The 26,986-nt window shown below is 39.5% G+C and overlaps 1 protein-coding gene and 1 pseudogene across 3 annotated transcripts in view; both read right to left on the bottom strand.

The window, feature by feature from the left end:
* Nucleotides 1-16,869, bottom strand: part of LOC148024395 (putative sulfur deprivation response regulator) — a 33,464-nt gene extending 16,595 nt beyond the window's left edge. The window contains exons 1-11 of one of the 3 annotated variants that reach the window (XM_087693696.1): nucleotides 16,680-16,869; nucleotides 15,196-15,295; nucleotides 10,384-10,669; nucleotides 10,069-10,286; nucleotides 9,657-9,919; nucleotides 9,134-9,374; nucleotides 8,806-8,975; nucleotides 8,519-8,630; nucleotides 8,195-8,359; nucleotides 7,950-8,075; nucleotides 7,499-7,762 (exon numbers count right to left, since the gene is read on the bottom strand). In XM_087693696.1, the coding sequence (XP_087549822.1) occupies nucleotides 7,499-7,762; nucleotides 7,950-8,075; nucleotides 8,195-8,359; nucleotides 8,519-8,630; nucleotides 8,806-8,975; nucleotides 9,134-9,374; nucleotides 9,657-9,919; nucleotides 10,069-10,286; nucleotides 10,384-10,600 (1,776 nt within the window). In that variant the 5' untranslated portion in view covers nucleotides 10,601-10,669; nucleotides 15,196-15,295; nucleotides 16,680-16,869. The remainder of the gene's footprint in view (nucleotides 1-7,498; nucleotides 7,763-7,949; nucleotides 8,076-8,194; nucleotides 8,360-8,518; nucleotides 8,631-8,805; nucleotides 8,976-9,133; nucleotides 9,375-9,656; nucleotides 9,920-10,068; nucleotides 10,287-10,383; nucleotides 10,670-15,195; nucleotides 15,296-16,679) is intronic. The other 2 variants (XM_087693695.1, XM_087693693.1) reach the window with 2 other exon arrangements.
* LOC148024396 (uncharacterized) lies at nucleotides 3,266-4,298 on the bottom strand (annotated as a pseudogene).
* Nucleotides 16,870-26,986: the final 10,117 nt, after the last annotated feature.

Here is a 26,986-nt window from a genome sequence, read left to right as displayed (position 1 = left end):
TTCTCTCACAACGGCTAGAATAGACTCCACCAATCCCTAAATACGTTTTTTCCACTTGCATGGGCAAGTTTTGCCAAGTGGCAACCTTCTGATCCCATTTCAACGTTATTCAACCTATTAAATATTACTTTTCAATATTTAAATATGAAAAATTAATCTAATAATTATTTTGATGCCCAAAAAAATAACTTGATTGACCAATAATCAAATTGGCTAGGCAACTTCCATTCCCGAGTGTCTTTGCGACATCTTTAACCATCAGATTGGCATTAAGTACCATTAAACATCACTTCTCTAATGTCACAACTGATACTTATGCCCAAATGAATGACCTAGGCCAACAAGTGGCACCAAATACCACCAAGTGTCTGTGCACTTACAGCAACTTTTGCCTTTGACATCTTGTGAGTTCCTCGGATTTTGAGCTCATAAATTTACTCTAACCCTAGTTACACCTCACATATGCAGCATTTACTTCAATATGTGATTAAAAATTAATCCACATATTGAGTGAGGTTTCAAAAATACATGTCCTCATGATAGCACGCCTTAGAAAAAAGAAAAAAAAAAGGACTTGGGCTTGTTTACAATCCCTTTTTGGTTTCAATTTTGGACCTGAGAGGGGATATTGAGCTAAATTATCATTAGCTTATATTAAACAACCCCAAACCTCAAGTTAATTAATGAATTTTAACCATTCTTTGAAACCAAGAGTGGTTTAAAAGAGTTCTAGTGTCCCACACACATAGTTTTTTATGCGGCAATTATACATGATATCCAAACAAATATGAAAGTATGATTGGAGTATGATTCACATCTTGGGACTGAATCATACATTGCTCTAATTTTGACTTTTGAAAAGACTAAAAATGTATCCAAATCTAGTATTTTATACTAAATTGATAAAGCTAATAAGCTGAATGAAAACTAGAATTCCATTGTTTCAACTTTCAATAGGTTTAGTCTACCAACAATGCATTCAATGATCAAAACACAAAATTGATTTACCAAAATAAATTCAGATTCTCATTTCCAATCATTTGAGTCTAGACACAATTGAAGCATTGATAACTGCAGCCTACAAGTGAAAAACATCCAAAAAAGGATATATAGGTTAAAAAAGACTACCATAAAAAGACAAAGGGTTGCATAACAGTTTGGTTGAAGCAAACTATGTGGGAAAAAGAGTACAAATATTGATCATGGACAATATGCACCCTCCTCATCCTCCTCCTCAATGTCATTATCCTCATCGTCATCATCCTCCCCTCCTTGCTCAACAAAGCAAGCACTGCTTTGCTGCTGGATTTACAATATCCAAATCTTCCAATTCCTCTTGTAATTCTTGAAATGCAAGAAGCCTATCATCATCCTCTTCCTTATTAATCATTGCCAAAGTGACCTCTCGCAAAAATAACAAGGTATGCTATGATACCATGTCAAAATAAGCAATAGTGCAAAGGGATAGTAGGGTTTGCGGGGAGTAACATAGAGTGTGTACAACAAACACTGAGAGAGAAGAGAAGCTCAAAAACACAAGAACACAGACATGATGCGTTGAATTATGCTATGAGAAGAGAAACCAACACAGTGGAGCCGAAGCTCAAAAGATAACTGCATTGTCCTATTTGAATCAAGCGGTAACACCTGTGGGAAATCTACACACTGAAGGGAGTGAAACAAATCCTCTAATGCCGTCGAAGATGTGGAAGATGATCAATAGTTGTGAAGAGAGTGAACCTCAGTCCTTTGATGCCGAGGGATGACCTAGGCAGCAAAATGCAAATCCCAAAGTGTCGGAGTTATCAAACACAAGGAGAGCAGCCCAGATGCTGAGGCTAGGTAGATAATGATAACACCAAATGATGAAGGATGAGCCAAGCTACAAAAGCGCAGGTCCCAACAGCCGTTGTGATAGACGAGTGATGCCAAGTGATGGAGGAGGATCCAAGCTGCAAAAACGCAAGTCCCAACAGTCCCTGTGATAGACAAGTGATGAAATCACTGACACTTGGTGATGGAGACTATCGCCAAAGGCTAGGCTGCTGACGCCAAGCTGGAGATAATGATGCCAGGCAAGGAGAAGGCCTCCAAACTGAAAAAAGCAAGTGAAGGTGGAGCCTAAAGGAGAAAGGTGCTAATGCCAAGCAGATGATGGTAACGCTAGATGAAAGATGCTCCAAATGCAAGGTCCGATAATGAAACAAGGCACTTGAAGCAAAAGAGAAAGAGTAAAGACAGCCACAAACCACAATGTCCTCCTGAAGGGGTGTGAGGGCAATGGAAGGGGCTAGTGAGAGAAGGAAAGTGGTGGTGGTGACCGAAGGTAGTAAAGAATGACTAAAGAGAGAGGTAAAGAATGAATGAAGTGACTACCTATTTATAAGCATAAGATGTCTAGAGTGGCATACCACTATGTGGGTGCCCACTGAAAAAGTGGCCAAAATGTGGACACCAACCCTTCTAGGGGTTGTCATTGCAAAACCCTAAATAAAGTGTGTAAACTGAAGAAGTCGTTTCTCAACAACCTCAGTCTTCTCCCATCCTCTTTGTTTAATCCTAGAGATAAGGCGAAGATTTGTGTGGATATAAATAAGTTTTTCTGTATGCTTTGGAAGTAACTTGTTTCTCCTATTTGTATGTATTAGAGAGAGCTACTCCAATTCCTCTCATATTGATATGCACAAGTTCCTTGAGAAAGCACCTTAATAGCTAGTTGCTGCAAATGAGGTGTGTAAGCCCAAATGTTTTCCACCACTTTACCCATTGGTGCATCCTCGCCAAATCCTTTGCAATAGGGTATGCATATCCACCTATCTCATTCTTCTACATGTCCAACTCATCACATAAAACACCTTGCTTTACAACATCGTGAATAGTATACCTCTCAATCACATTCATCTAGGCTTCATGCACTTCACTACCACCACCTAGATTCTTTGCTCTCCATATTGGATGCAAAACATAAGCAGCCACATGTAAAGGAGAATGCAACATATCCCATCTATCAGCACCACACAAGTCCTTAACCTCCTATAATTTTGCTAGCATCCACACCCTCAACGCCCTCTACCTTCTCAATCATACAATATGTCAGGTCGTAAACAAGCCCCATTATTGCATCTTCCCTATTTGCAAGGCGAAGAATCTTTAGAATAGGTGCACATATCTTCAAAATATTCTTTGCATCTTGCCAAAAAGTAAACCCCAAAATGATACTAGCCACTTGCATTGCTTTATCAATGTGATACACTCTCTTCTTGGTTCAATCTTCACTCATAACCATGCGTCGCAAGCCATTATAGCACCTTTCATCTAGTAAGTTTGCCAACATAATGAACACGTAAGCAAAGTGTGTTTGAGCTGGCGTCACTAGATCCTTTTTGCTGAATTTGCAATACAATGCTAAAATTGTATACTTGCGAGTTATAAATGTGACAACCTTTGTAGCATTAGCTAACACTAGAGCAACCCAAGACAACTTGCCAATATCCTCAAATAGGAGATCCAACCAATGACAAGTGCACCTAGTGAAGAAAATGTTAGGTCATTGTGACTCTATTAATTGTCCAGCTCACACACAATTTGATGCATTATCCATACACACTTGCACCACATTTTGCAGCCCAATATCCAAGATCACATCATGAACATATAACCATGTATGGAAGATATCATGACATTAATGATGGGTCTACAACAAGGGTCAGACCATCCATCACATAAAATGTTGCATCCATATTTCTTCCACTTATCTCTAATATCAAGCAACTCTCTATCAATGCATTTGACTTCATCATCAAGCTCCTTTGTGCCAAGCATATGATAAGATGGGGGCTTATAGCTTGGCCCAACTTCCCCAATTGTTTTGACCATGTCCAAAAAGTATGGACTCCTCACTTTCCAATGAGGAATCTCCTCAACATAAAAGAACTTGTGAAGGGCAACATCGACATTATGCCTTGGTTGCATGTTCCAAGACTTCTCTAAAGGTCCCTGTGATGTACCCAATTTTTGCCTCTTTGAGCTTGGCGGTTGAATACTATATGAAGTGGAAACACTTGTACCTGTAGCTCCAACATTAGGGGCATTTGCATGGTCACCTACAATGCTTGTCTCACCATGAGAACCCTCTCCAAGTTAGCCATAAACTCATCAATAGCTAATCGTGAAGTATTTGTGTGCTCTTTGCCAAGTGATAGCCTTTTTTCCAAATCTTGACCTTTCCAACGTGTTTTTTTTCAAATTAAAAGTATATCAAGTATGAAACAAGATTTCATACTCTTGTTTTCAGACATTTTTCAGATGTCTGCATGGCAAATCAAACACATCTAATAAAAACTATGGTCCCACATGTAAACCCTAATTTTGGAGGCCCCAAACTTTCTATAAATAGACAACTTGCCCTCCTATTCTGTCAATCTCGTTTTTGCAGATTTCAAGAGCTTTAGATTCTTTGCCCACGCCCCTTTCACGAAGGACATCTCAAACTAAGCTGGCCAACATTGGCTTTACCCATCCAACGTCTGTTTCAAACCTCTACCTCGCGGTCTGTGCCTTTTGTTGCTGCTCCTTGCTGTCACCAGCCCTCCAAAGGTTGCATATGCAGCTGGCAGCAGTTTCTAGCTGCATTTACAGCACCGGCGACATCCCCATCAGCTGGCGACCACCTTGCAAGCTGCATTTATCATCTAACTGCTGTGTTTACATCATTCTGGTGCTTTCCTGCCTATTGCCCTACTTTTAGAGGCTGTGTTTGCTGATTTTCTCTCGCCTCTGCCTATTTCTAGATGCCAGCATCTATACTACTACGTTTGCTGCTGTCAAACATCTTCAAGAGGCTGCCTTCCTATGTTTTGAGATCCATCAGAGTATGACACTCTCCGGCTCATTATCTCCACCTCGGTCCTCGAGACATGAGAGTTTGGGGTACATTATTCCTTCACTGCATAGTGTATTTACTACATGAGGATTGTATTATTCAGATTCATTCATTTCAGACTCTTCATTGTGTTCATTGTCTCTAATTTACCCTAACCCTAACTATGTTCTGTTCAATTTGAACTTTGTCATACAATTGTATTTATATTGTGTTAGGGTGGGTGGCGGAGGAGGGGAGGCGGTGTGGGTGTGGGTGTGGGTGGAGATTCAGATTGCTCGAAACTCACGTCCTCTATGTGAGAATGATTGAAAGTACAACCCTAAGATATTATCATAGCACGCTCTAATGGGTGTTCATAAGGGGAAAAACCCTTCACCAACAAGGTAAAAGGTGTTGTGTGCATAGGTTGAGTTTCCACCAAAACAACCAGAGAAGCACAATCAATGTAGCAAATCCCCTTGGTGTAAATGATATGGATATACATAGGGAATGGCAAATCAATTCCCAAATGATAGTAAGCCTAAAGCCTTGCAGAAGGCCTCAAACTTTTCTCAAGAGAGAGCTTTGTATTGTGTAGGGACATATACCAGGTCAATCTCCCTTACACCTCAATGTGCTTAATACGAGCATGAAAATCCGGGCTCCTCACAATTGCCATGGCGCTCTTTAACTGTTAGTATAGATAGGAGTGGGTGATTGTTATCCAACACTAAGATCGGCTGAGGCATCTAAGCCATACACATTCCAATGTAGTTGTAAATGTTGGCCTATATTCAGCTTCACAATTCGATGTGACCACTATAGATTGCATCTTGCTTAGCCAAGAGATACATGAATCACCAAGCATGAAACAATTTCCACTTGTGAACACTAGTCTCCACAACCAGCCCAATCATTGTCTATGAATGCATACAAGTAGCTAAGTGCCTTGAGGATAGAAGAGGCCCAATGATTAAGTGCCTCTTTGCGATTCCGAAAGACAAGTTTAACTACTTGCCAATGCTTAGTGTCAAGGTTGTGCATAAACCATTCTAACTAAGAAAACCCCCAAACTGGATGTTTGGACATGTATTGCACAAGTACAATAGACAACCCACAGCCTATTGATAAAGAGACGCATCAAATGGATCTCCTACATCCTCAAGTGTAAACCTATGGCCTATCTCAATTGGTGTGGAGATTGGCTTGCACTCTTGCATCTGAAAATGCTCTAGTACTTCATCGGCATTTCTCCACTTGAAGTTGTTAGAGACACAAACACCTTCCTCCCCGGATGCAGCATTGATGTACCCCACGGCTTGCAAATGGATCATGGATAGTGGCTCTTCCCGCCACAAAACTCCATTCAAGAAGGCATTGACCTCTTGCATGTGATGCAAGTCAATGTCTATTGGAGACAGCTCTTTCATTCCAATTCATGGAGTAGGTGAGATCCAAATCATCCCGATGGGGATGACAATCCCTTTACATCAAAAGTTCTATATGTTCCCGATTCTAGCTTCCATCTATTATTGATAAGCATAATTTGTGGACTAGGACTCTGTATAGAGTTTGATGATGAGTTGTTTCAAATTGGCAATGGCCAGACAAAGAAGATGGTCTTCTGTGGAAGAGAGGAGCATGGTGTCTATAAGCTAAAGGACATGTCCCCTCTCTTCCTATCTTCTTTCTTCTCAGTCCCAAACCAAGTATTGGAATGCTTATTTTAATCATCTCAACCATGACTACCTTCTGAAGGTGGCTTGTGACCAATTGGTTTGTGGCTTACCGAAGGTTGGGGTGAGCCAAACTCCACATGTATCCTGCATCAAAGGCAAGCAGCAATGCAATGCTAAGGCTCCCTTGTGGAGACATGAGTCCCTCGAGGGGGGTAAGTATCTCATGCTTGTTCTAGATGATTTTAGCAGGATGACTTGGACCTACTTTTTGCTGCTTAAGTCACAGGCCTTCTCACACTTTCAAGACTAGCATATCTTTGAAGAAAATCAATCTAGGTGGAAGGCTAAAAGCCATCAGAACTGATAAAGGCTCGGAGTTTACCTCAAATGAAATAGCTCGATTTGTGCTTTCACAACTACATATTTATAGTTTAAATAGGCACTCAGAATGACAGGTTATTTTAAATTTCATTTTGTTCCTATTTTACTCCTGGATTTGGTTATTTATACTTAATGTGAACAAGTATTTTCTGCTTCTAATTCCACGTACTAAGTCTGCATGAGAAACACAATAATGCCTTTTATTTGATTTATCATTGGTAGAGGTACTATAGCTATTTCTTTATTAGATTCTTTGAAGAGATCGGCATAGTAGAAATACCTCCATGAATGTATCTAGAAGCACACTGATTTGGAGCATCCATTAGAGACTGTAAGATGCAGGTCAGTTTACAAAGGCACTCTAAATATGTACAGACGCTTAATTTCCGGGCTAATAAACGTGCAAACTACAATAGTATTTTCATATTAAGTGTGTCAACCAAATGTATGCAATCACTATCAATGGATAAATCAAAACTTCCAAAAATCAACAAGGCCTCTAGAACAAATTAAAATAAATTAACATAACAGACACAAAACACATGGCAAATAAGACAGTGTACAAAACAAAGTTCACCTGCATAGGTCCACCATAAATGATGTAATCCATGAATTTGTATCCACCAGGCCCATAAACCATCAGGTTTGTTGGACAGCCTGTTGGAGTCATCAATCCTGCAGAGGCTGCCAGCATTAAAGTATAGGCAAATGGCCGAAAGTCCAGATTTCCAGCCTGTGCTGCAGAAAGTGCCACCGGAAACATAATTGTGACTGCTGCATTGTTCGTGATGGCCAACGAAAAGAGGGTAGTAGCTATGTATGTCCACGTAATGAGGCCAAACTGAAACATGCAGATAGAAGCCACAAAATTTTTGTAGGAACAGTTCATGTCTGTAATAATTCTGCCTAAACATGCTTCTTCTATTGTAACAAGTATCTTTCTCTTTCTTTTCCAGGCTTATGAAGAAACGTTGATAAATTCAGCAGATAAGCATGTAAATCTTCAAAAAATAAAGGACAGTATATACTTGGGATTTTCCTGCCAGGCCCATAAGAGCTCTTGCAACCAAATCTGCAGCTCCACTCTGTACCATGGCCTCAGAAATCCCAAATGCTGCTGCAATCATGATGAGGACTGGCAACTCCACTGATTTCTGCAAGCTTCACATACAGGCTTGAGGTACAAGCTTCCAACAGGATATGCACTAGCAAAGAACAGGATGAACCATTTAAAGTTGGATTAAGGACAAGTGTCAAGCAAGTAGCAACAAACCATGGCATCCTTAGGGGAGAGGCATTTCGTGAGTAAAAGACCAGCTGCTGAGAATAGAGCCGCAGTTATCAATTCAACTCCAAGCCCACTGGCAGCAACCATAAGCAACACAAAAGCTGCAGCTATACCAGCCTTTTGCCTTTGAATGGGCTCAAAACCTGGAAGCTGTAAATAGTCCTATTTCTGAATGTTGCTACAAGCTATCTCAATCAGAGCACTTCTGTTGTTTCTGAAGTAAACACTTAAGTTTGAATATTTTGGCATGTTCCATGAGCTTAGAGTGCACGTGCGCACGCACACACACACACACCCATGTTCAAATACCTGAGAGACGAGAGCAAAAGTAGAGTTATTTCTATGTTTTGACACAAACTCCAAGCCATCAGCCACCATCAGTAGACAATCACCAGCTTCAAGTTCAGTTTCTCCAATAGCCCTACACATCCAATTTTCCCCAATAACCAGCACATTTAGCTGGTACTAACTGGTAAGTCTTAAGGAATAACGACTGGTATAAGGATAAAAACAATGTTTTCTTTCAAGCTCTGCAGCTCATCTTTAATTACTTTCACTTAGACAAGCTCGAGGCATCAAAAAGAGGAAAATCCAACCTTTCTAACCGAGTCCCATGCCTATGAATTGCAACCACAGCAGCTCTGTACCGTGATCGAAATTGCAAGTCTGATACTTTCTTTTGAACCATAGGCGACTTGCTAGCAATCACTGCTTCCACAAGAAACTGATGTCTTTTCAAATGATTCAAATCGATTTGTCCCTCACCCTGCAACAAACAGCAATTCCTGTAAGCAAACATGAAACTATGTATAGTGCATTTGCACTCGCCATGACCACTGAGAACTCTTCACATAATGATTGCACAGATTTTGCAGGCAGTTTAATACAAGAAAATGGAAATGTTACATAGACAAAGAAAGTTACTTCATCTTCTGCAAGTGTCAACCCATCAATTTGTGTTAAAGCAAGAAGTGCATCTATGACCCCAGCAAAGTAAAGACGATCTTTAGGCATAAGTATTACTCCACCAAAATTGGCAATTCTGTTTCCTTCTCTTTCAATCTGCACTAAGTTTAGCCCTGGCATTCTGTTCAATCCTGATAGCTCAATGGATTTCCTATTTAATGACGATGCTGATCTCACAACCAATACTATGTTATATTCCCTGTAGGCCAGCCATAACACATTTCCCAACCATTATGCACACATAAATAAGTCTATTCAGCACTGAAATATTAATGCCAGAAGCCAAGATCATTGACGAATGATACAGTGGTGTTAAGAGATTAATTTCTTACTTAAAATACATTTCAATTCTCAAAAATCTTCCAATGCAAAAACAAAATTATCCATGCAAAATATAATAGTAGAGACTTTGGTTCACTCATACATTAAACTTTGGATTAGCTTCAAATTTTGACAATTCACTATTCTGTTTTCAACTCACCTTGCATTGATGCTTGTCGGTTGAATGGCAAGACGGTCTGGTAGAAGTTTTCCAGAAACAGTGAGCATATACAGAACACCAGCAACTGTCACAGGGACACCAACCACCCCTATCTCAAAAAGGTGCATTTGTAGCTCTGGAATCTTTTTGGCTGCAAGGGACACAACCACAAGATTTGTTCCAGTTCCAATCAATGTGAGGGTACCTCCAAGTAATGCTGCATAGCTTAATGGCAGTAGCAGTTTCGATGGTGCCAAATTGATCTGGATTCAGTAGCTGTTTCAGACTTCAAGAGAAAATAAGGTGTGGATAATGATTTGAGCCAGCTGCAGCTATAAATTATATCTTTGCATTCAAAGTTTGCAAGCCAATTGCAATGACAAATGTGGCTTAAATTGTTACATCTACTTACTCTGCGTGAAAACTCTACAATGGGAGGTATCATCATGGCCACCAACGGAATGTTAGCAAGAAAGGCACTGAAAATAGCAACTGGTAAGGTAAATTTCAAGAGTGTCCAGACAACACTGTTTCCTGTTTTGCCAAGGAATCGGCCAGGTTTATGTTCTGTTTGTTTTGCTTGAAACATGAATTTGGAAACATATTCCAAGCCTCCAGACAACTCAATCCCTGTAGACATATGGTTGAAATTAGTAACTGCACAATTGATAGACTCTGGGATCTGTATTAGCTAAGTTTTGACTGAAATAAGAGAAAACCTTCATACCTTTGGCAACAATAAAAAGCACAGCAATGGAAAGGACTGCAGGATCATTGAAGCCATGGAGAGCTTCCTCTAAATCAAGAATACCAAGAGGGAGAAACACTATAAGGGTTCCCATCATGACTAAATAAGGAGGAGCAAGCTCTGCTACAAGTGCAACCAGCATAAGGCCGATCAGCCCCAATGTCACCCATCCTTCCCAACCAACAATGGCCACCATTGCGCAAGGATGGGCCTTTTATATGGAAAATATTTACCATTGATCGAAGTCTGTAATGGTGTACTTTACCTGCCAAAACAAAGCAATCAAATCGTAAATTTCCGGACCACACCAAACAAAATTATGGACTTTGACAAGATGTCTCACATGACAAATACATTACTTAAGTTGAAGAATCACATGAAAGATGGGATTCCATGCAGCAGTCAGTAGACTGTCACTAAACCAGTTTGCTGAGAGAGACACCAGCTATGTGAGATGAGCCTTACATAATAGTTCCCAGCATCTCATGTGTGAGAGCATCACAGAATCGTGTTGAAAGAGGCAGCCATAGAGCACACTCTGAGGAGGTCACAAAGCAGGTCTCACAAGAGGCCTTAGAGCCAATCTCCTAAGAGGCCACGTTAAGAGACTAACCCTCAGTTTTTTTTTTCATCTACTCAGAAGCAGTCTCATATGGAGGGTTTTGAGCATTAGGGATTTCAGTTCAGTCAGAGGTGTAGCATCATAGCCTTCACCAATAGTGGTTAAGTGATTCCCAAGCTTCAAGCTGTTAGCAGGGTATTTGTCAGCTCATGTGTGAGTCTGAGCTTGATCTGGGCTGGGCATTTTTATTCGGTATTTTAGGTATTTTTCTGGTGTGGCATTTTATGCCATTGGGGCATTTTATGCACCAGTCGGCCAGCATTAAATGCTGTCCGACCAGCATTGTTGCTCCCCACTTTTTCAGCCTATATATACTCAGTGGCTCCTCCTCAGTCAGTCACATCATCATCATCTTCACCATCTGCAGACTCTGTGGAGAGAGGAGCCAGTGCCAGTGTCAGTGCCCACGCAGCCAGTGACTCACTGTTGTATGCGACTGTCTCATGTTCAGATATATGGATTCCATTTCCCGTGCATACATCTGAGTTCTCATCTGTATCGTGTTCTTTTCTTTTCTCTTTTTGTCTTGTGTTTCAGCAATTTATTTCAGCACATGTTTATGCTTTCACCGCTGCTCCACTTCTGACATGGTATCAGTTTTCAGGATTTGTGTTTCTTGTGGATTTCAGGACTGTTTTGTACCCCTGCTGATCAGACGACTGCTGTTGCAGCCAGGCGCCCTGTTTTGGGGCTGTTTTCAGCCTGCGTTTTTTGCAGTTTTGCCATCGCCTGTTGCCTCCGCACCCTCTGCTGCCTGCGTTTTTCATCTGCAGCTGCTAGCGACAGTTTACTACCTGTTTTCTCCAGTTTACAGCCTGCGTTTTGCTGATTCAGCATCTCTCGTGGCTGGGTGGCTGTTCCTTCAGGCCGTTTTCTCTGTTTTTGGCAGTTTTTGACTGATTTTTTGACTTTCTGCAGCAGATTTTGTCTTCTATTGATCAGATTTTGAGTTATATTGCATGTGAACTCTCTTTTTCTGTAGTCTGTGCTTGTGTTTTGGCTGTGTTTCCTCTCTAAACTCCATCTCTTCTCTACTTCTCTTCTTATCCTCTCCATATGGCTCCTCCGTGCACTTCCCCTGATGCTAAGTTGCATGAGACATCCTTGAGATTACAGGGGCGGCTTCCGGCACATTATGGAGGTGAGGCTTATGTAGCTTCAGAGAGGGGTGACGGGAAGAAGAAGTCGAAGGCCCAGTGTTACCACCGTGGCAAGAAGGGACATTTGCGGAAGGACTGCAAGAAGTTAGCGGCTTCCAGGAAGAAGGAGCAGAAGACGAAGCGGGATGCTGACTCTACCGATGAGTCCTCTCCTTCATCAGACTCCGACTCCGCTCCTCCGACCAAGGTGAAGTCCAAGGTGCGGAAGGGCTCCTCTTCTTCGAATCGCAGGAAGGGCTTGGTGGCCCCTTCCTCGGCTGCTTTCTAGTGATGGTGATGAGGTCATCCCTCACGACTCTCTTGTGCCAGAGAGGGAGTGTGAGCGGGTGTTCAGATGGGGCAGCCGCGCCTCATCTATATTTTTATACAGGTGCACAGGTTCCAAAGAGGGACGTCCCTGACGCATCGACTTCAGTCTGGCGGAATCAAATCCTGGAGCTGGGATTGACATCCAGGTTCATACTGAGCTGGTTATCTGACAGAGAGCGGGAGGCTTTCGTCTGGAGCTCACATGAGGGGACACTTTGGCGGTTTGGCCAAAGGCGGGGAATCCATGGTCACCTATGTTCAGAGGCATTTTTGACAGGATGGTCTTGTATGCTACTGCGAGACATTAGTGATGGACACAGAGACATGCTATGATCTTCTCTATTTTCAGGTGTTTGGTACGATCGACATCGACATCAGGTTCTCTCCGAGGCACCTTGGTGGTGGCTTGATCACCCACTGCTTGGGTATCCATGGTTCTACTTGGTGGTTCTATGTTGTATAGTTTCTGATCCCTTTTCATTGTACTATTGTATTGTATCAGATCACTCATGATCTGAGAGAGGGTGTTAGCAGAGTATTTGTCAACTCATGTGTGAGTCTGAGCTTGATCTGGGCTAGGCATTTTTATTCGGTATTTTAGGTATTTTTCTGGTGTGGCATTTTATGCCATTGGGGCATTTTATGCACCAGTCGACCAGCATTAAATGCTGTCCGACCAGCATTGTTGCTCCCCACTTTTTCAGCCTATATATACTCAGTGGCTCCTCCTCAGTCAGTCACATCATCATCATCTTCACCATCTGCAGACTCTGTGGAGAGAGGAGCCAGTGCCAGTGTCAGTGCCCACGCAACCAGTGACTTACTGTTGTATGCGACTGTCTTGTGTTCAGATATATGGATTCCATTTCCCGTGCATACATCTGAGTTCTCATCTGTATCGTGTTCTTTTCTTTTCTCTTTTTGTCTTGTGTTTCAGCAATTTATTTCAGCACATGTTTATGCTTTCATCGCTGCTCCACTTCTGACACAAGCCTCAGTGGAGGAGTGCTCATATCATAGCCTTCACCAGTAATGGTTAAGCACTCCCCAAGATTCAAGCCTTGGTGGAAGCGTGCTTAGTGCTGGTATCCTTATTGCTCTACCTTTCAGCAGTCAAGCTCATTGATCCTGAGCTTGATCTGAGAGTAGCCAAGGTATGAATGCATATTTTAGTTTCCAGAATTCTGGATCCAAGTAGATCAGCAACAGTATCTGGTCCAACCCAGAAAATTCTCTAAATAGTAGTCCAACAGAGTCCAATGTCATAGTTCAAGCACTAATAAGTGCATCATCTTCAACAGCAGATCATATGCATCATTTCAATTCCTCAAATTCTAGTACCTCTTAGATCACTTACCACTTCCCAATAGCATGTCTTTAGATCCAGTTTAATGTAGTCAAAGAGTATAAAAGCATAGGTAATTTATCTTCACTCTTGGTGACCAGTTCAACAGCTTTGGTTCTATTGTTGGTGCTTAATTGACCATTCTATTAGCTGAACCAATCTATCCCCTATCAGTTGAACTGTTCAACTCAGCCTTTGTTACTTGATCGAAACCTTGTATTTATCAAAAGTTCAGTTTCTCATTCCTCCCTTGTCTCTTCCAATCGTTCATGTTCTAGCATGTGACTTGAGAGGAGCAACCAGCCTTTTCACAGATAGGTGTGGCAAATATCCATGGTAAGCACCACAATAACTGAGAAGAGGGTGCATCACTAACTAGAAATGAATGGTACCAAAGTACATCTCACGATAGCATGAGATTGAAATCATGAGAAACAAATAGTCAAACCAGCTACTGAGAAAGGTTGAGACATTGTTCAGAAACAGGCATGAGATGGAAGATCACATCAGATGTCGTAGTTACTTAGCGCAGATTCTCTACATGCAGATCATGTTCCAGACTCTCAAAGAGTGCGACACCTCTGATGTTTCAGACTCTCAAGGCTGTCAAAGTTCAAACACCAGCGGTGTAGGACAAAGATGAAGGCTAATAACAAGCAAAATCAGCTTGGTGGCGGTCTGTGCTGTCCACGTTCACAAGTCTTGTTGTGCCTTGAAGTAGGAGCAGTTAGCTTCTGTGTCAACCTACAAGTTCTAAACTTGCACCTTTTGCCATTACAATACCAGATTCAATACCAGTCTAAATTGATCACCTTCCACTTCCCAACAGCAGAAGTCTTTACATCCAGTCTAATGCACCAAAGACAATAAGCAAGATAATTTTTTCTATTTTTTATCAATAACTTGAGCTCTTAGTGACCAATACAACAGCTTTTGTTCTACTACCTGCGGTTACTTGGCCATTTTATTAGATGGACTGACCTCCCAGTTATAAAGTTCGACTCAGTTTTAGACACCAGAATGAGAACATTATTAGTTTTTGTTCAGTTTCTGTTCCTCCCTTCTCTCTTCCAAGTATTCATGTTCAAGAGTGTGAATCAAGAGCAGAAAGCTGTCTTTCACATAAAGGTGTGATAGGTATCCATAGTGAGCACCACAACAACCCAGAAAAGGGCACCTCATTAATTAGAAATCGATACAAATGCTTAAAGCATTCCAATTGATCAAATATGCACATCACTACACCATGTCAGAATTGCATGAAGTAAAAATGAGGGGAGAAAAATATCCAAATCACCTCCTTAGAAAGCTTGAGATTTTGTTTAGAAACAATTGAATGAGATGGAAGATCAAACCAGGTTGCATAGTTACTTGATGGAGGGTCTATCTATTGCACTTGGCCCACCACTTTCCCATTACCTCGTGCCTGTTTTCTCTTAAGAGTTGTTGACAGTCCTATAGCACACATTAATCCATACAAAGCTCAAGTAAAATGTAGACATGAATGATTTGTAATGCCCTTGATCACAAGATGGAATGCTTACAAAACAGCCCTACTCTATCAAAATATCGAAGGAAAGTCGGCATCAACTAACCCCTTAATTAGAAATGGAAAATACAGCAGTATTTTCTCAATTGGAGGATGCAACCCTATTTGTAACAAATCTCAAGAAGGTAGACTTTGGCTAGATCAGGTTAGACTCTTTATAAGCAAAAGAAAATGTCCTATCCAGTCAGTATTCATAGATATCGACCACTTTTTGTTGTTAGAAAGGAGCTCCTCCCCTCCAACATTAGCCGAGACAGGAAGGCAAGAGGCACACTAGCATTGTTCCTATACCCTGGACTTATACAAAACACACCATCTGAATGTAGGATGTCCAACCAAGTGATGCATGCAACCCACAACCTCACTCCAAACTGTGAATTCAAGCTTTTAACTGCCAAGGCATAACCATTGGAACTGGTTACATTTGGCTTCACTTGTGTGTCCAATATAATCGGCTAATCCCTCAATATCAGCTGTTACAAATGCACCTACTTCGGTACTCTGCTGAAATCTCAACAAGCATAGACTATATTGACTTTATGACCTTATCTACTCAAGAAGTTGGCCTATTTAATTGTGCCTCGATGCAGCATAGACAAATTCATGTTCCCATTACCATATGTCTTCCATAACTAGGATTTGTTTACAAACATCATCAGAACCCATTGATGCTGGTGAGCATAGAGGGACTAATTTCATTCGAAAATTGCTTTCATACAAAGTGCAGATTGCAACACTGAGCAAGGAAACTTTCATGGTCCAGGACTTGCAGTATAGTCTCTGCTAGAGTTAAACGCATCACTCGTCCTTTGATAATGCCTCATATGCGTTCCTTGAGATTTGGTAACAATATATGGCAATCAAGTGGTCCTCAATTTGCATTATTTTCTAGGCATCTGAACTGGATAATGTTGAGCCTTCCACAACCTCTTTCATCAACTAATCAGCAGCAAACATTCCTATCAACTGTGTATGTATCTTACAAACTCTTGTTGTCAAACCAGCGATCTAGAGGGCCCTCCTTGAAAATCATATAAGGAGATTGTTCCGTGAAGCATGTTTAATAGTTCGAGTTACTCATACTTGATAGAATCACGCTACAAGTCAATACATCATTTGGTCCATGATTAAAGCTGCCCGAGCAAGCATGCCTGCGGTGCAACAAATGGACCGCTTTACAGAACATGCAAAAGCAACTCACAGAATAAGTGCAACAGCTAGACGCGCCGGAGGAGGCAAAATCGGGCGAAGGAAGCGCAGAGAGAGAGAGAGAGAGAGAGAGAACCGTACAGAGAGTGTCCGTGCGTGCGCGCGCGTACCGAAGGTGTGCAAGGAACCTACTACAGAAGAGCTGAAGTTCACCATCGACGGCGTGTTAGCTTGGCTGGGCTGGGTCTGTGGGTTGGTTCTCTCTTTGGAGAAGAAATAAAGCCATCCCTCTCTCCGCCATTTCATATTGCGTCGGTTGGCGGAAGCGTTTGCGAAGGCCTCTTGTAGAGGTCACGGGGCAACACAAGGCCCCAAAGGGACCAATAGGAGAGCTTGTAGGGAGAACTAGGCGCTCCGCATCTAAACTCGCTCCGGCGCTCCACCGGAGCAGGCGCGATTTTTGGGGCACCCGCCCCCGCGTTCTCTTTCTTTTTTGTGGGGGAGGTGGGGGGCTGCCACGTGGCACCTGCCTCCCACCTCTCCTTAACTAATAGTATAGATGTTCCCCTACCCTCTTTTGGATTCAATTTAGACAAGGCACCTTGCTAACCTAGAGTCATCCATAGTACAAGACAACGAATAAACACATAGATATGTGGGGTTATCTTCTACTTCCCATTAGAGTGCCCCTTGCTTCCTTCTACTTTGCCACCTTAAAGCTCAAGTTCTACTCTTCCTCCTCCATTTCTTGTTGTGGCCTTTTTCTTCAATAAGTATTGTCCCATGTACCTTCACTAGCAAAAGTGACCTAGGGAAGTAGTAGTATGTAGTAGGTCATGCACATTCTATCCATATTGAATACATTTTGTCAAAGCTTTACAATATGGAGAAGTACCATAGCCACTTCTCATCTAGTTCTCGTGGTGAGTCCTCCAAAGAAAATTGGTTAGCAGCCAAAGCTAGCCATGCAAAACTTTGGTTTTCTCCAAACAGTGACATGCACTAATCATTCCAACCTTCCTCATCAAAGACAATTGCTAGATTTTAGCCAAAAAAGCTACATTTATAGTTGCTTGGAGGCAATGGGCATCCTAACTATATGAATCTTTTACAAGATGTATAAATAACTTATGATGTATTGGCTTAAAGAGAATATAAGCCAATTGCAAGTATGCTATGCAACCTTATGTGCATTGGAGAGGCAATGTGCTCACATATAGTTTCAAAAACTATGCACCAAACTATGGCTTTCTAACACCTTGGTTACACCCACACTCCTATATGGGGTAGCTATTTGGGGTCCAAGTCTCTTCTACACGAGGAGATAGCCTTTGGGAGACCAAGATGGACTAGAGAAGGAATACTATCACGAGTGGGAGCACATAGAAAGACCACTGGTCATGATGATATCACGTATGATATGAGCAAAGAGCTCGACCCCGCGTGAAATTATCAGACCTAAGTTGGGAGCATCACCCATGGTGGTTGAGGCCTTGGTCTAGGTAGTGACTTTCATACATAGACTATGGGAGCTCCCCCAAGATAGATACCCACAGCTAGCCCTAGCCTCTTCTAGATAGCTAGCAATAGATAGTGACAGACATTGTTGGTATGCTCAAATGAGAACATGGATGAGTTTACATAGTTTGCAATTTGACAAACTACCCCCCTTTGAGAATAGCCTAGACAAAGTCCAACCATGTGATTAGAGCAAACATATTGAGGTTAGATATGGAGAAGACTTGGATCTCGACCCCCATGGCACAAAGATGGCACACTACCAGGCCCACTTCCTTCAAGTATCTATTGAGGTTTCATCATGCGACCCAGTAACATGGATACACAACTGCCCCATGGACTGCGCACAATAAGTGGTCAGATTCACACCTCATCCCACCACCTGAGGATTGAGACATGCAAATGGGAGGACATGCAGATAGAGGAACGCATATGCCAACTATGCGACAGAGAGCTAAAGATAGAGGAATACTACATCTATCAATGCATGGTATATTATGATATACGAGGCAAATATCACTATCTATTTTGAGAGAGTTTTGGACCCTTGAGATGAATCATGCAATTTGAGGATCAAAGATGCTTGGGTTTATTTCTCTTGGAGCTATAAAGGCATAGAGTACTATGTCATGACCGAGTATGGCATGGCAAAGGCATAGAGCAATCATTGACTTTTTCATTGCAACACAAGTGAGTATGGCACATACCACTACTGCAGTCACATAGCTATAGGAGTACATCATCATTGGACCTCATCTTCTATAGGTGTCCCTTTGGATAGAGCAATGGCACTCAACCGCTCTAGATGCCCATGTCCACTCGAACGAAGGCCTAGACATCCATACCATAATTAAATTGGAGCCACCATTGAGTGCCACAGGAGACAAATGCTGAGATGTCTCAACAATGCAGAGATACATCTTCCAAAGGACAAACATCTCATTGATGGAGAGTTTCCTTTTTCTACTTTTACTTTTAGATCATTGACATGTTTTCTTTTGATATGGCACTATATTTCACTTTTCAATCTTATAGGCATGCTTTTCATCTTTTCTCGTTCCAGATGAGAAACACACCATCATTATATGTATTGCTTTGTTCACATAAGCCACATTGGCCTTTTAGAGATATTCATTCTCTCTCTCTCTCTCTCTCTCTCTCTCTCTCTCTCTCTCTCTCTCTCATATGCATCTAGACACAAAAAAAATCTTTCATTGTAATAATACAATCGAGTAGTAAAGAACTACATAAATTTGTTGTTCATATGAGTCAAATCAAGAAAATACTTTGGTTATGCTATAAATCTAGGTAGATATATTTTGCCAAATTATGACATGTCATAATCTAGTATGTAAGTAATTTCTATCTAGAAAGTGCTCAAGTCCATGAAATTTCTATTTGCAAAGTGTTGAACGAATTGATTGGCATTGTTGGCATCAAGTAGTGATGATCTTGTTCCAACACCAGAAAACCAGCACAGCTACATGTAGAGACATTCACTAGGCTGTCTAGGTTGCTACAATCCCTAGTTCTGTCTATAGATTGTCTATTGTCCCCATTAAGTCAAGAATGCGGTCAAAACGATTAATCTCTAGTTTGACATCAAGGATCTATTAATCTCTAGTTTCACATTAAGGATTTGATACATGCTCAGTAAGTAGTGTTGATCTTGTTCTAGAACCAAAAAATCGGCATGGCTACATGTAAAGAGTATGCTCACAAAAGTAACTCTATCTACTTTGCAATTTTGCTACATCATTTGGACCAAAATGTGAAATGCCTCATTAGCATATCCATGGTACAATGCTAGCATGTAGTTGTTTGCCATAGTACAGGAACACTAACATTATAGATAAAGCAAACTTTATAAAAAGAACACCCTTCGATGAAACAAATTCAATGCTTTTAGGATGTAGATCAATTTCCCATGTAACATAATCAAAGCATTCCATGATAATCCATTGTCTTCTGTCATGAGATTGAATACTTTATGACAACTATCTTCACTATGTTAGGATATTTGAATTTATTAATGCTTTAATTGGTCTTATCATCCAAGTATCATGCCATTAAGCACACACTTTGGCAACATAATTGTGCACACATTCTACAAGCTTCAATAGATAATTTCACCGAATAGAGAAATGTTGCCTACTTCATAATAGACTCTATCAGAGTTCCTTCTTTCATGCCATTGTTTATTAACCCAACCTATTAGCTCTTGAATGAGCTTATAATATTGATGTTGAAATTGAGTAACATTGCTAACATTGCCACAATATGCTACACAAATAAATATGGTGTTGCTCTTCACAACTTCCCATGGCCTTCTTGCATCACATCTCTAGCATCCTCCTTTGAGAATTTGCATTCTTGTACCTCAAGAACATCAAGTGTGTGGTCATTGAAGAGCCACATTGATTTGAGCCACATATTGCATACATTGCAGAGTGCCTTTTGTCCAGCTAGGCCAACACATGACTAAGGAGCCACAAAAATGCCCAACAATGAATGAGGGATTCTTCATGATTTTAATATAGTGCAAATGCATACCATACAACCAACTTGGTTTAGGACAGCTTCTCAGTTGGTGGACATAATCTTTATTGCTAATTGATGTTAATTCATATATGAACACGTGAGTGCTTCATTGAAGACAAATGAACCCTAAGTTCATTGAAATGCTCCTTTTAAAATTGAGATTAGTTCTTATTGCTCATGCATTGGAAATCTTACAAAATGTATTCATATTTATAGAAACTGCTTTGGAGTTATCAACAACTCCAAATGAAGCAACAAAGTCGATATCCTAAAATGGCTTGTGATTTTCTTGAGTGCAAAATATGGGTTCTTGCTATTGCAAATCTTACTATTCATGGTCTTTTGTACAATGCAAGAGATCATGAGTCTCATTAAAGAGTCTATCAATGCTCTCTTATTAGAGTTAGCTATAAAGCAACTGCATAGTGCTACTTAACTATTCAACGACGAGATTTTTGGCTTTCACATTAGCCTTAACAGTGACTACTTTGATGAAGAAAAATCAATCTTAAGCTTATTGAAGTGCTGCTTTCAAAACTTAGATTAGTTCTTATTGCTCGTGCATCACCAGCATTATAAAACAGATTCATATTCCTAGAAATTGCTCTAGAGTTATGAATGACTCCAAGTGAAGTAGCAAGGTTGATGTACCAAAATGGCATGTGATTTTCTTAATTGCAAAACATGGGTCCCTATTGCAAATTCTTACTACTCATGGTCTTTTGGAGAATGCAAGAGATCACGATTCTCATAAGAGAGAGTGTATCAATGCTCTCTTATCAAAGCCAACTACAAAGCAACTGCATAGTGTTCCTCAGTTATTCAATAATGAGATTTTTGTCTTTCACATTAGGCAACAATATATTAGAACCATTATTTTTGGCATGTCAATAATGAGTAAAACGGTCAATCTAAATGCAAGGCCCTAGTAAAAGTTGAGATATGATATTTTCGTACCATAAACAATTAATTGAGGGATCAATTGGAGGCATTCAGGAAGAGTCTTGCACTTTGATTGACCTTTGTAAAGGGCATAAACTTCTTCTACTAGATACTCTGAATAAATGATCAATGAAGATCATTACACAAGTTATATTTGATACACATAAAGCATCATACATACAGTACATTGTACATGCAGTACATTGCATATAGTGAATAGAATAGAAAATTTATAATCAATGTACCTTAAAAACAAAATTATCTAGTAATTGAGCTTAGTCATTCATTGATAAAATGCTTTTTGATAATAGCATTGTATTTACAAGTTTTTACAATCTAACAAAGTGAGTATATCAATATTACTTGAGCTTGATTTTGACAGATTATTAGAAGCAATTACACCTCCTTATATTTGTGCAATTTGCATTTGTAAATCATTAAAAAGAGGTTAGAGCTCTTATTATAGCATTATGTTCTAAGGCAATAGCTCCTCAATGGACTATCCTTATATGCCAATTGCCCCTTGTGTTGCCATCCCCAAAATCGGTTCATGCTTTTTAGGTAGTAGCATGATAGTTATCTTTTTTGGCAATTGTGGATCCTACCCTCTTTATGCTTGTCCCTTGTTAGTGATGCATCCTTGGCCTACTCCTGTATTTGATGGCTTGTCATTCCACTCTACTCATCTCCTTAGAATATAGTGCATGTAGCATTGTTGGTGGAGTAGATGGCTATTTGATTATTGTTTGAGAATCTTTTTTATTGTCAAATGAACCTAACTAGAAGAATTCTAGCCAATCTTGTGCCTTGGAGATCGTTTTTTTTTTAAGGAGTGCTTTATCTTGCATTGTCTAATGTGCGGAATAATGTATCACAGACAAACTAGTTTAAGCAAAGCTTTCTAACCTCCTTCAAGGAGAGTGGCTCCCCTTTTAAGTCATCTTCCTTCTCAACATGTGTTATGTTTGATAGATCTTGATTTCCAAATCCTCTTTGCTTTTCATCAAGGATTCATTGTGCTTTATTATGATCTACATCAATAGGTTGCACATTAGGTGTTGTTAGGTGTCAATCATAATTATAAGTATACTTAAAAAATAAATGGATAGATTTTATTTTGTTTTAAATTGAAAAATTACAAGCACACTATGATCAAACACAACATAAGTACAAGAAGCCTAAACTCTAAATTCATCATGTAGTGTAAGCTAAGCCTCTCACTTAAGTGCTTTGTCTAACTACAATAATTATTGGGCTACCAAGGTCTGGTGATTGAAATGAGTACTTCGAGGTATTTGATAAGGAGTGCTTCTAGACCACATCCGAAGTTGGAAGCACTTCTTGTCAAGCATTATTCCAATAAACCTTAACTTTGGACATAAGACATACGATAAGGAGTACTTTCCAACCAATGTCCAAAGTTAAGGTATCATGCTAAACAACATTTAATTAAGCAATTATACATCAATAATTTTGGTGTATCGGGGCTAATATAGAGCCTAGTGCGAGCTTTGATAACACTATCACTAGCAAATATATGCAAGTTTTTTGTTTGTGCCTTTAACACACACAAAAGTGAAAGTTTTGTTTCTTAGACTTATTATTGATACACTAGTGCAAATCTCAAATACTAGCATAGCAAATCCAAGCAAGTATTTTTCTTATGTAATAAGGACAAGCCTCTAACACAACACAACCTAAATGATTAATCCTAATATTAAAAAATATTAATAAGTAAATTAATTAAAAATAAATAAAAAGAAAAATATTAATAGGTAAAATAGTTAAAAATTTACTAGTAAAATCTACAATTGTAAAAGAAGCATTGATTGAAGGTCTATGCGGTTTGCATGGAGATAGGAGGAGGAGAGATTTCAATCAAAGGCATTTTGAATAAGGCAAAATAGTTTATAGAACTATTTTTATACTTGCAACTTCTTGGTCAAAAAGTTGTTCAATCAAACGGCTTTCAGTTGAAAGTCTTTTCAAATGAAACAAGTTTTTCTGCACCTATTCGGCTATAATTTGCATAGACACCAAATAACAAGGTAAACTATGTTAAGAATCATTATTCAAACCAAATAATATTATTTAGATGGATATTCTACACTCTTAGTTGGTCATATCAATCTTTTGGATTTTCCTTCGAAGTCATAGCCATTTGAGAAGATTGTCCCTTTGGAAGTCTCAATTGTATAGGGACCAATTGGACTTGGATATTCCCATACTACTTTATGTGGCATTCTGTACAACCTTGCCTCCATGTGTTACCTCATTCGATGACGATAGAGCTTGAACTTTGGCCCTTTGTGGTCCACCATATCTTATCTAGTGATTGACACGAACTAATATTGCATTGTCTCATTTGATGATCTAAGAAAATAACATCTGGCAGTACCTTTTGCAATTATTTAGAAAATAAAATCCATGTATTGCATGAATCTTTAGGCCTTATCTTAAAACGAGTGAATCGATGGCATGACTCCATATTGTATCGGTCTCCTCTTTCATTTTGAAAACATTCTAAAATAGCATGTGAGGGGAACCACCCCAAAGGCACACCACCACCACAATTCCTCTTAATAAAATCATTGTTTCGAGGTGCAAGAATGGCCGTTCACTAAAGAATGATTGATAATCATGTATGCAATGCACATCTTGATAGAAAAAATGTATCAAGCCTTGCATCGACCCACCATTCAATATCATTGTAGATGGAATTTGTAACATATTATTAACATATAGATCTTTTCCATCTCCGATACTCTGTAACCATGCAATTAAGTGGTCCTCATTCATAGTCACTTGCATATTTTCTGTAAGTTTTAAGACCTTGATATGTTGCCACAAATTGGAGCAGTGCAAAGTTGCACCAACAATATCCTCGCGGATACCATTTTTCACAACAAGTAATACCTACCTAAAATCTCCACCTAGCAAAACAACCCTACACCAAATGGCTTATCACATTGCATAATATCCTTGAGAGTCTTGTCAAGTGCTTCAAAATTGTAATGATGCATCATTGGAGCTTCACCCCACAAAATAAGATTTGTCTCTCTTAGCAATGCTGCAGGGTTACTTTGAACATGTACATTGCACGTGGAGTTATTGTTCACTTGCAATGGCATTTTAAATGTTGAATGGGTTGTGCGACCATGTGGCAAAAGAAATGCTGCAATACCTAAGGATGTTGTAGCTATGGCAATGCGACCTTGACTACAAAGCATTGCAATCACACATTTGCATATAAACGTGTTTCTAGAACCTCCCGGTCCATTCAAGAAAAATGTTGTGTAAGAACCAATATCAATAGCATTTATTATTGCTAGAAGGAATTTCTTTGCCCATCATTGAGCAAGCATTCCATACATCAAAATACTCTCTCTTCTTTAGCTTTGTCATAAATTTGATCATCAAGGATGAAAGGATTTGCATGGACATGCATTCTTAGATTAGGAGTCCATGATAGCCAGTTAAAGTACGACCATGTTCATGTGGAAGCCCTTTAATATGCATCAAAGCTTCATTAATGGTGACATCTTATAGGCAAACTAACAAGTGATTTTGTAAAGACAATTGATGCAATATATCCTCTGTTAGTGATTCCAAGAACTCTTCCTAAAGCACACTATGTTGGGAAGGTGAACAAAAAATGAGAATACTCACAAACAAAATTCTCGATTATACACATGTGCTCATTAATGCAGCCTCACACAAACATAGCTTCCATTCATCATCAGTTTCTAATGAACCCTTGTCTATGCAAGGCTCTTTAAATGTGGCATGGACTATATTATCAATCTTACACAATGCCTCAAAGAAAGTGCACCCCATACATGGAGTAGTTTCTAATGAACCCTTGGCTATGCAAGGCTCTTTAAATGTGGCATGGACTATATTGTCAATCATACACAATGCCTCAAAGAAAGTGCACCCCGTACATGGAGTAGATTCAAGTGGTATTTCTCTCCACATATAGGAGGTACGAAATATATTTTAGCACATGTATTTCCTTGTTTTCTCTTTATTCTCACTTTCTTCTTCACATTCCAAACCTACTACATCAAAAAGTCTTGATATAAAATGGTCTTAGCCTTAGGGTATAGGCGATTACAAGTAAACCACTCCGTGAAAGAATTTTTTTAGCATTTTCATTCTGTAGCACATCTTAAATATTATTAGTGTCATGAAAAACAACATTATTTTCTCAAAGTAAATGTATTTACAATTGTTGAATATCAAGCTTTTCAATATCTGCCAAAACACTTCAAAAGCAATAACATATCATGCATCTAAGTATCTCTCAATTTCATTAGTATCTGCCCAATAATTTCTATTAGATGTTGATTCATGCATGCTTGTAAATCTAATAGTCCCTTATAAATGTACTTATACAAATATTTCATTGCAGCAATTGCCATGTATACCTCTATATTTATATGAGCATTGTACTTGGAACTCAAGTAAGGATTCTAGGGTACTATCCATTGATTGTCTAAGTCGTTACCCTTTGCATTATGCTTTCTCCCATCATTTTGACATCTATATATAGTATAACCACTTTTATCAACTGTAGTTTCATGCACAAACTTCTTTGGATAGCCCTTTGTCCATCCACCATTGCTCATGCAAGAACCTTTTGCACTGAAAGCTCCAGGTGGACCGTGTTTATTGCATCTAGTAATGATCTCATATAAATATGTAAATTTTTGTTTATCAAGAAGCTCCACACATACAAACCTATCATAATGTTGCGATTCCAAGGGCTTAAACCATGGTTCTAATATCAATAGTGTGCGTGAATGAGGTAAGCATGTGTTTTGAAATTCTATAATAGATATATATCCAACAACTTTTCCAAATAGTTCCTTCTTGATTAACAATTTCACCATATCCTTATGTTTATGAAAAAATAGTGCAGTCAAATTTGTTCAATTGTATGTAGATTGTCCATGCATCAAAGCACCTATAATTTCTTGCCACTTAGGGGGCACTTAGGATTACATGTCATAGTGATAAATAAATCAGGCTTCCCTTTACATAGCATCTTGATACAACTGGTATATGAATCTAGCTCCACTTGTGAATAAAAATAGCAACTCTCTTTCCTTTTCCACATCAACTTCATTCATATAATTATCATTTCCATCCACCATTAAATTTATCATATAATCCAATCCCCTATATATTTTAGTTTGCAAAGTTGTATGATTAAGATGACACCAAGCCAATTTGCAATTCTCAGTACTACAATAAGCATAAAAAATGCATTATTGTAGCAAGTAGCCACCACTTGAGACATGCATTTGTGTCATTGTGAATTTGAAGCCAAAAAGCATAGTACTACAATTGAGTAATACAAGACAAGTGCATACAACAAAGGCATATAGGCCTCATGCAAGTTAGACATAGCAATCAAATGCCCTTGCCTAGTGCAAACTTGA

The sequence above is a fragment of the Lygodium microphyllum genome, chromosome 15, assembly GCF_053477565.2.
Source record: "Lygodium microphyllum isolate KBCC chromosome 15, Lygodium_microphyllum_v1.1.10, whole genome shotgun sequence".
In the NCBI taxonomy this organism is placed as follows: domain Eukaryota; kingdom Viridiplantae; phylum Streptophyta; class Polypodiopsida; order Schizaeales; family Lygodiaceae; genus Lygodium; species Lygodium microphyllum.
This window is presented reverse-complemented; position numbering and strand designations above follow the sequence as displayed.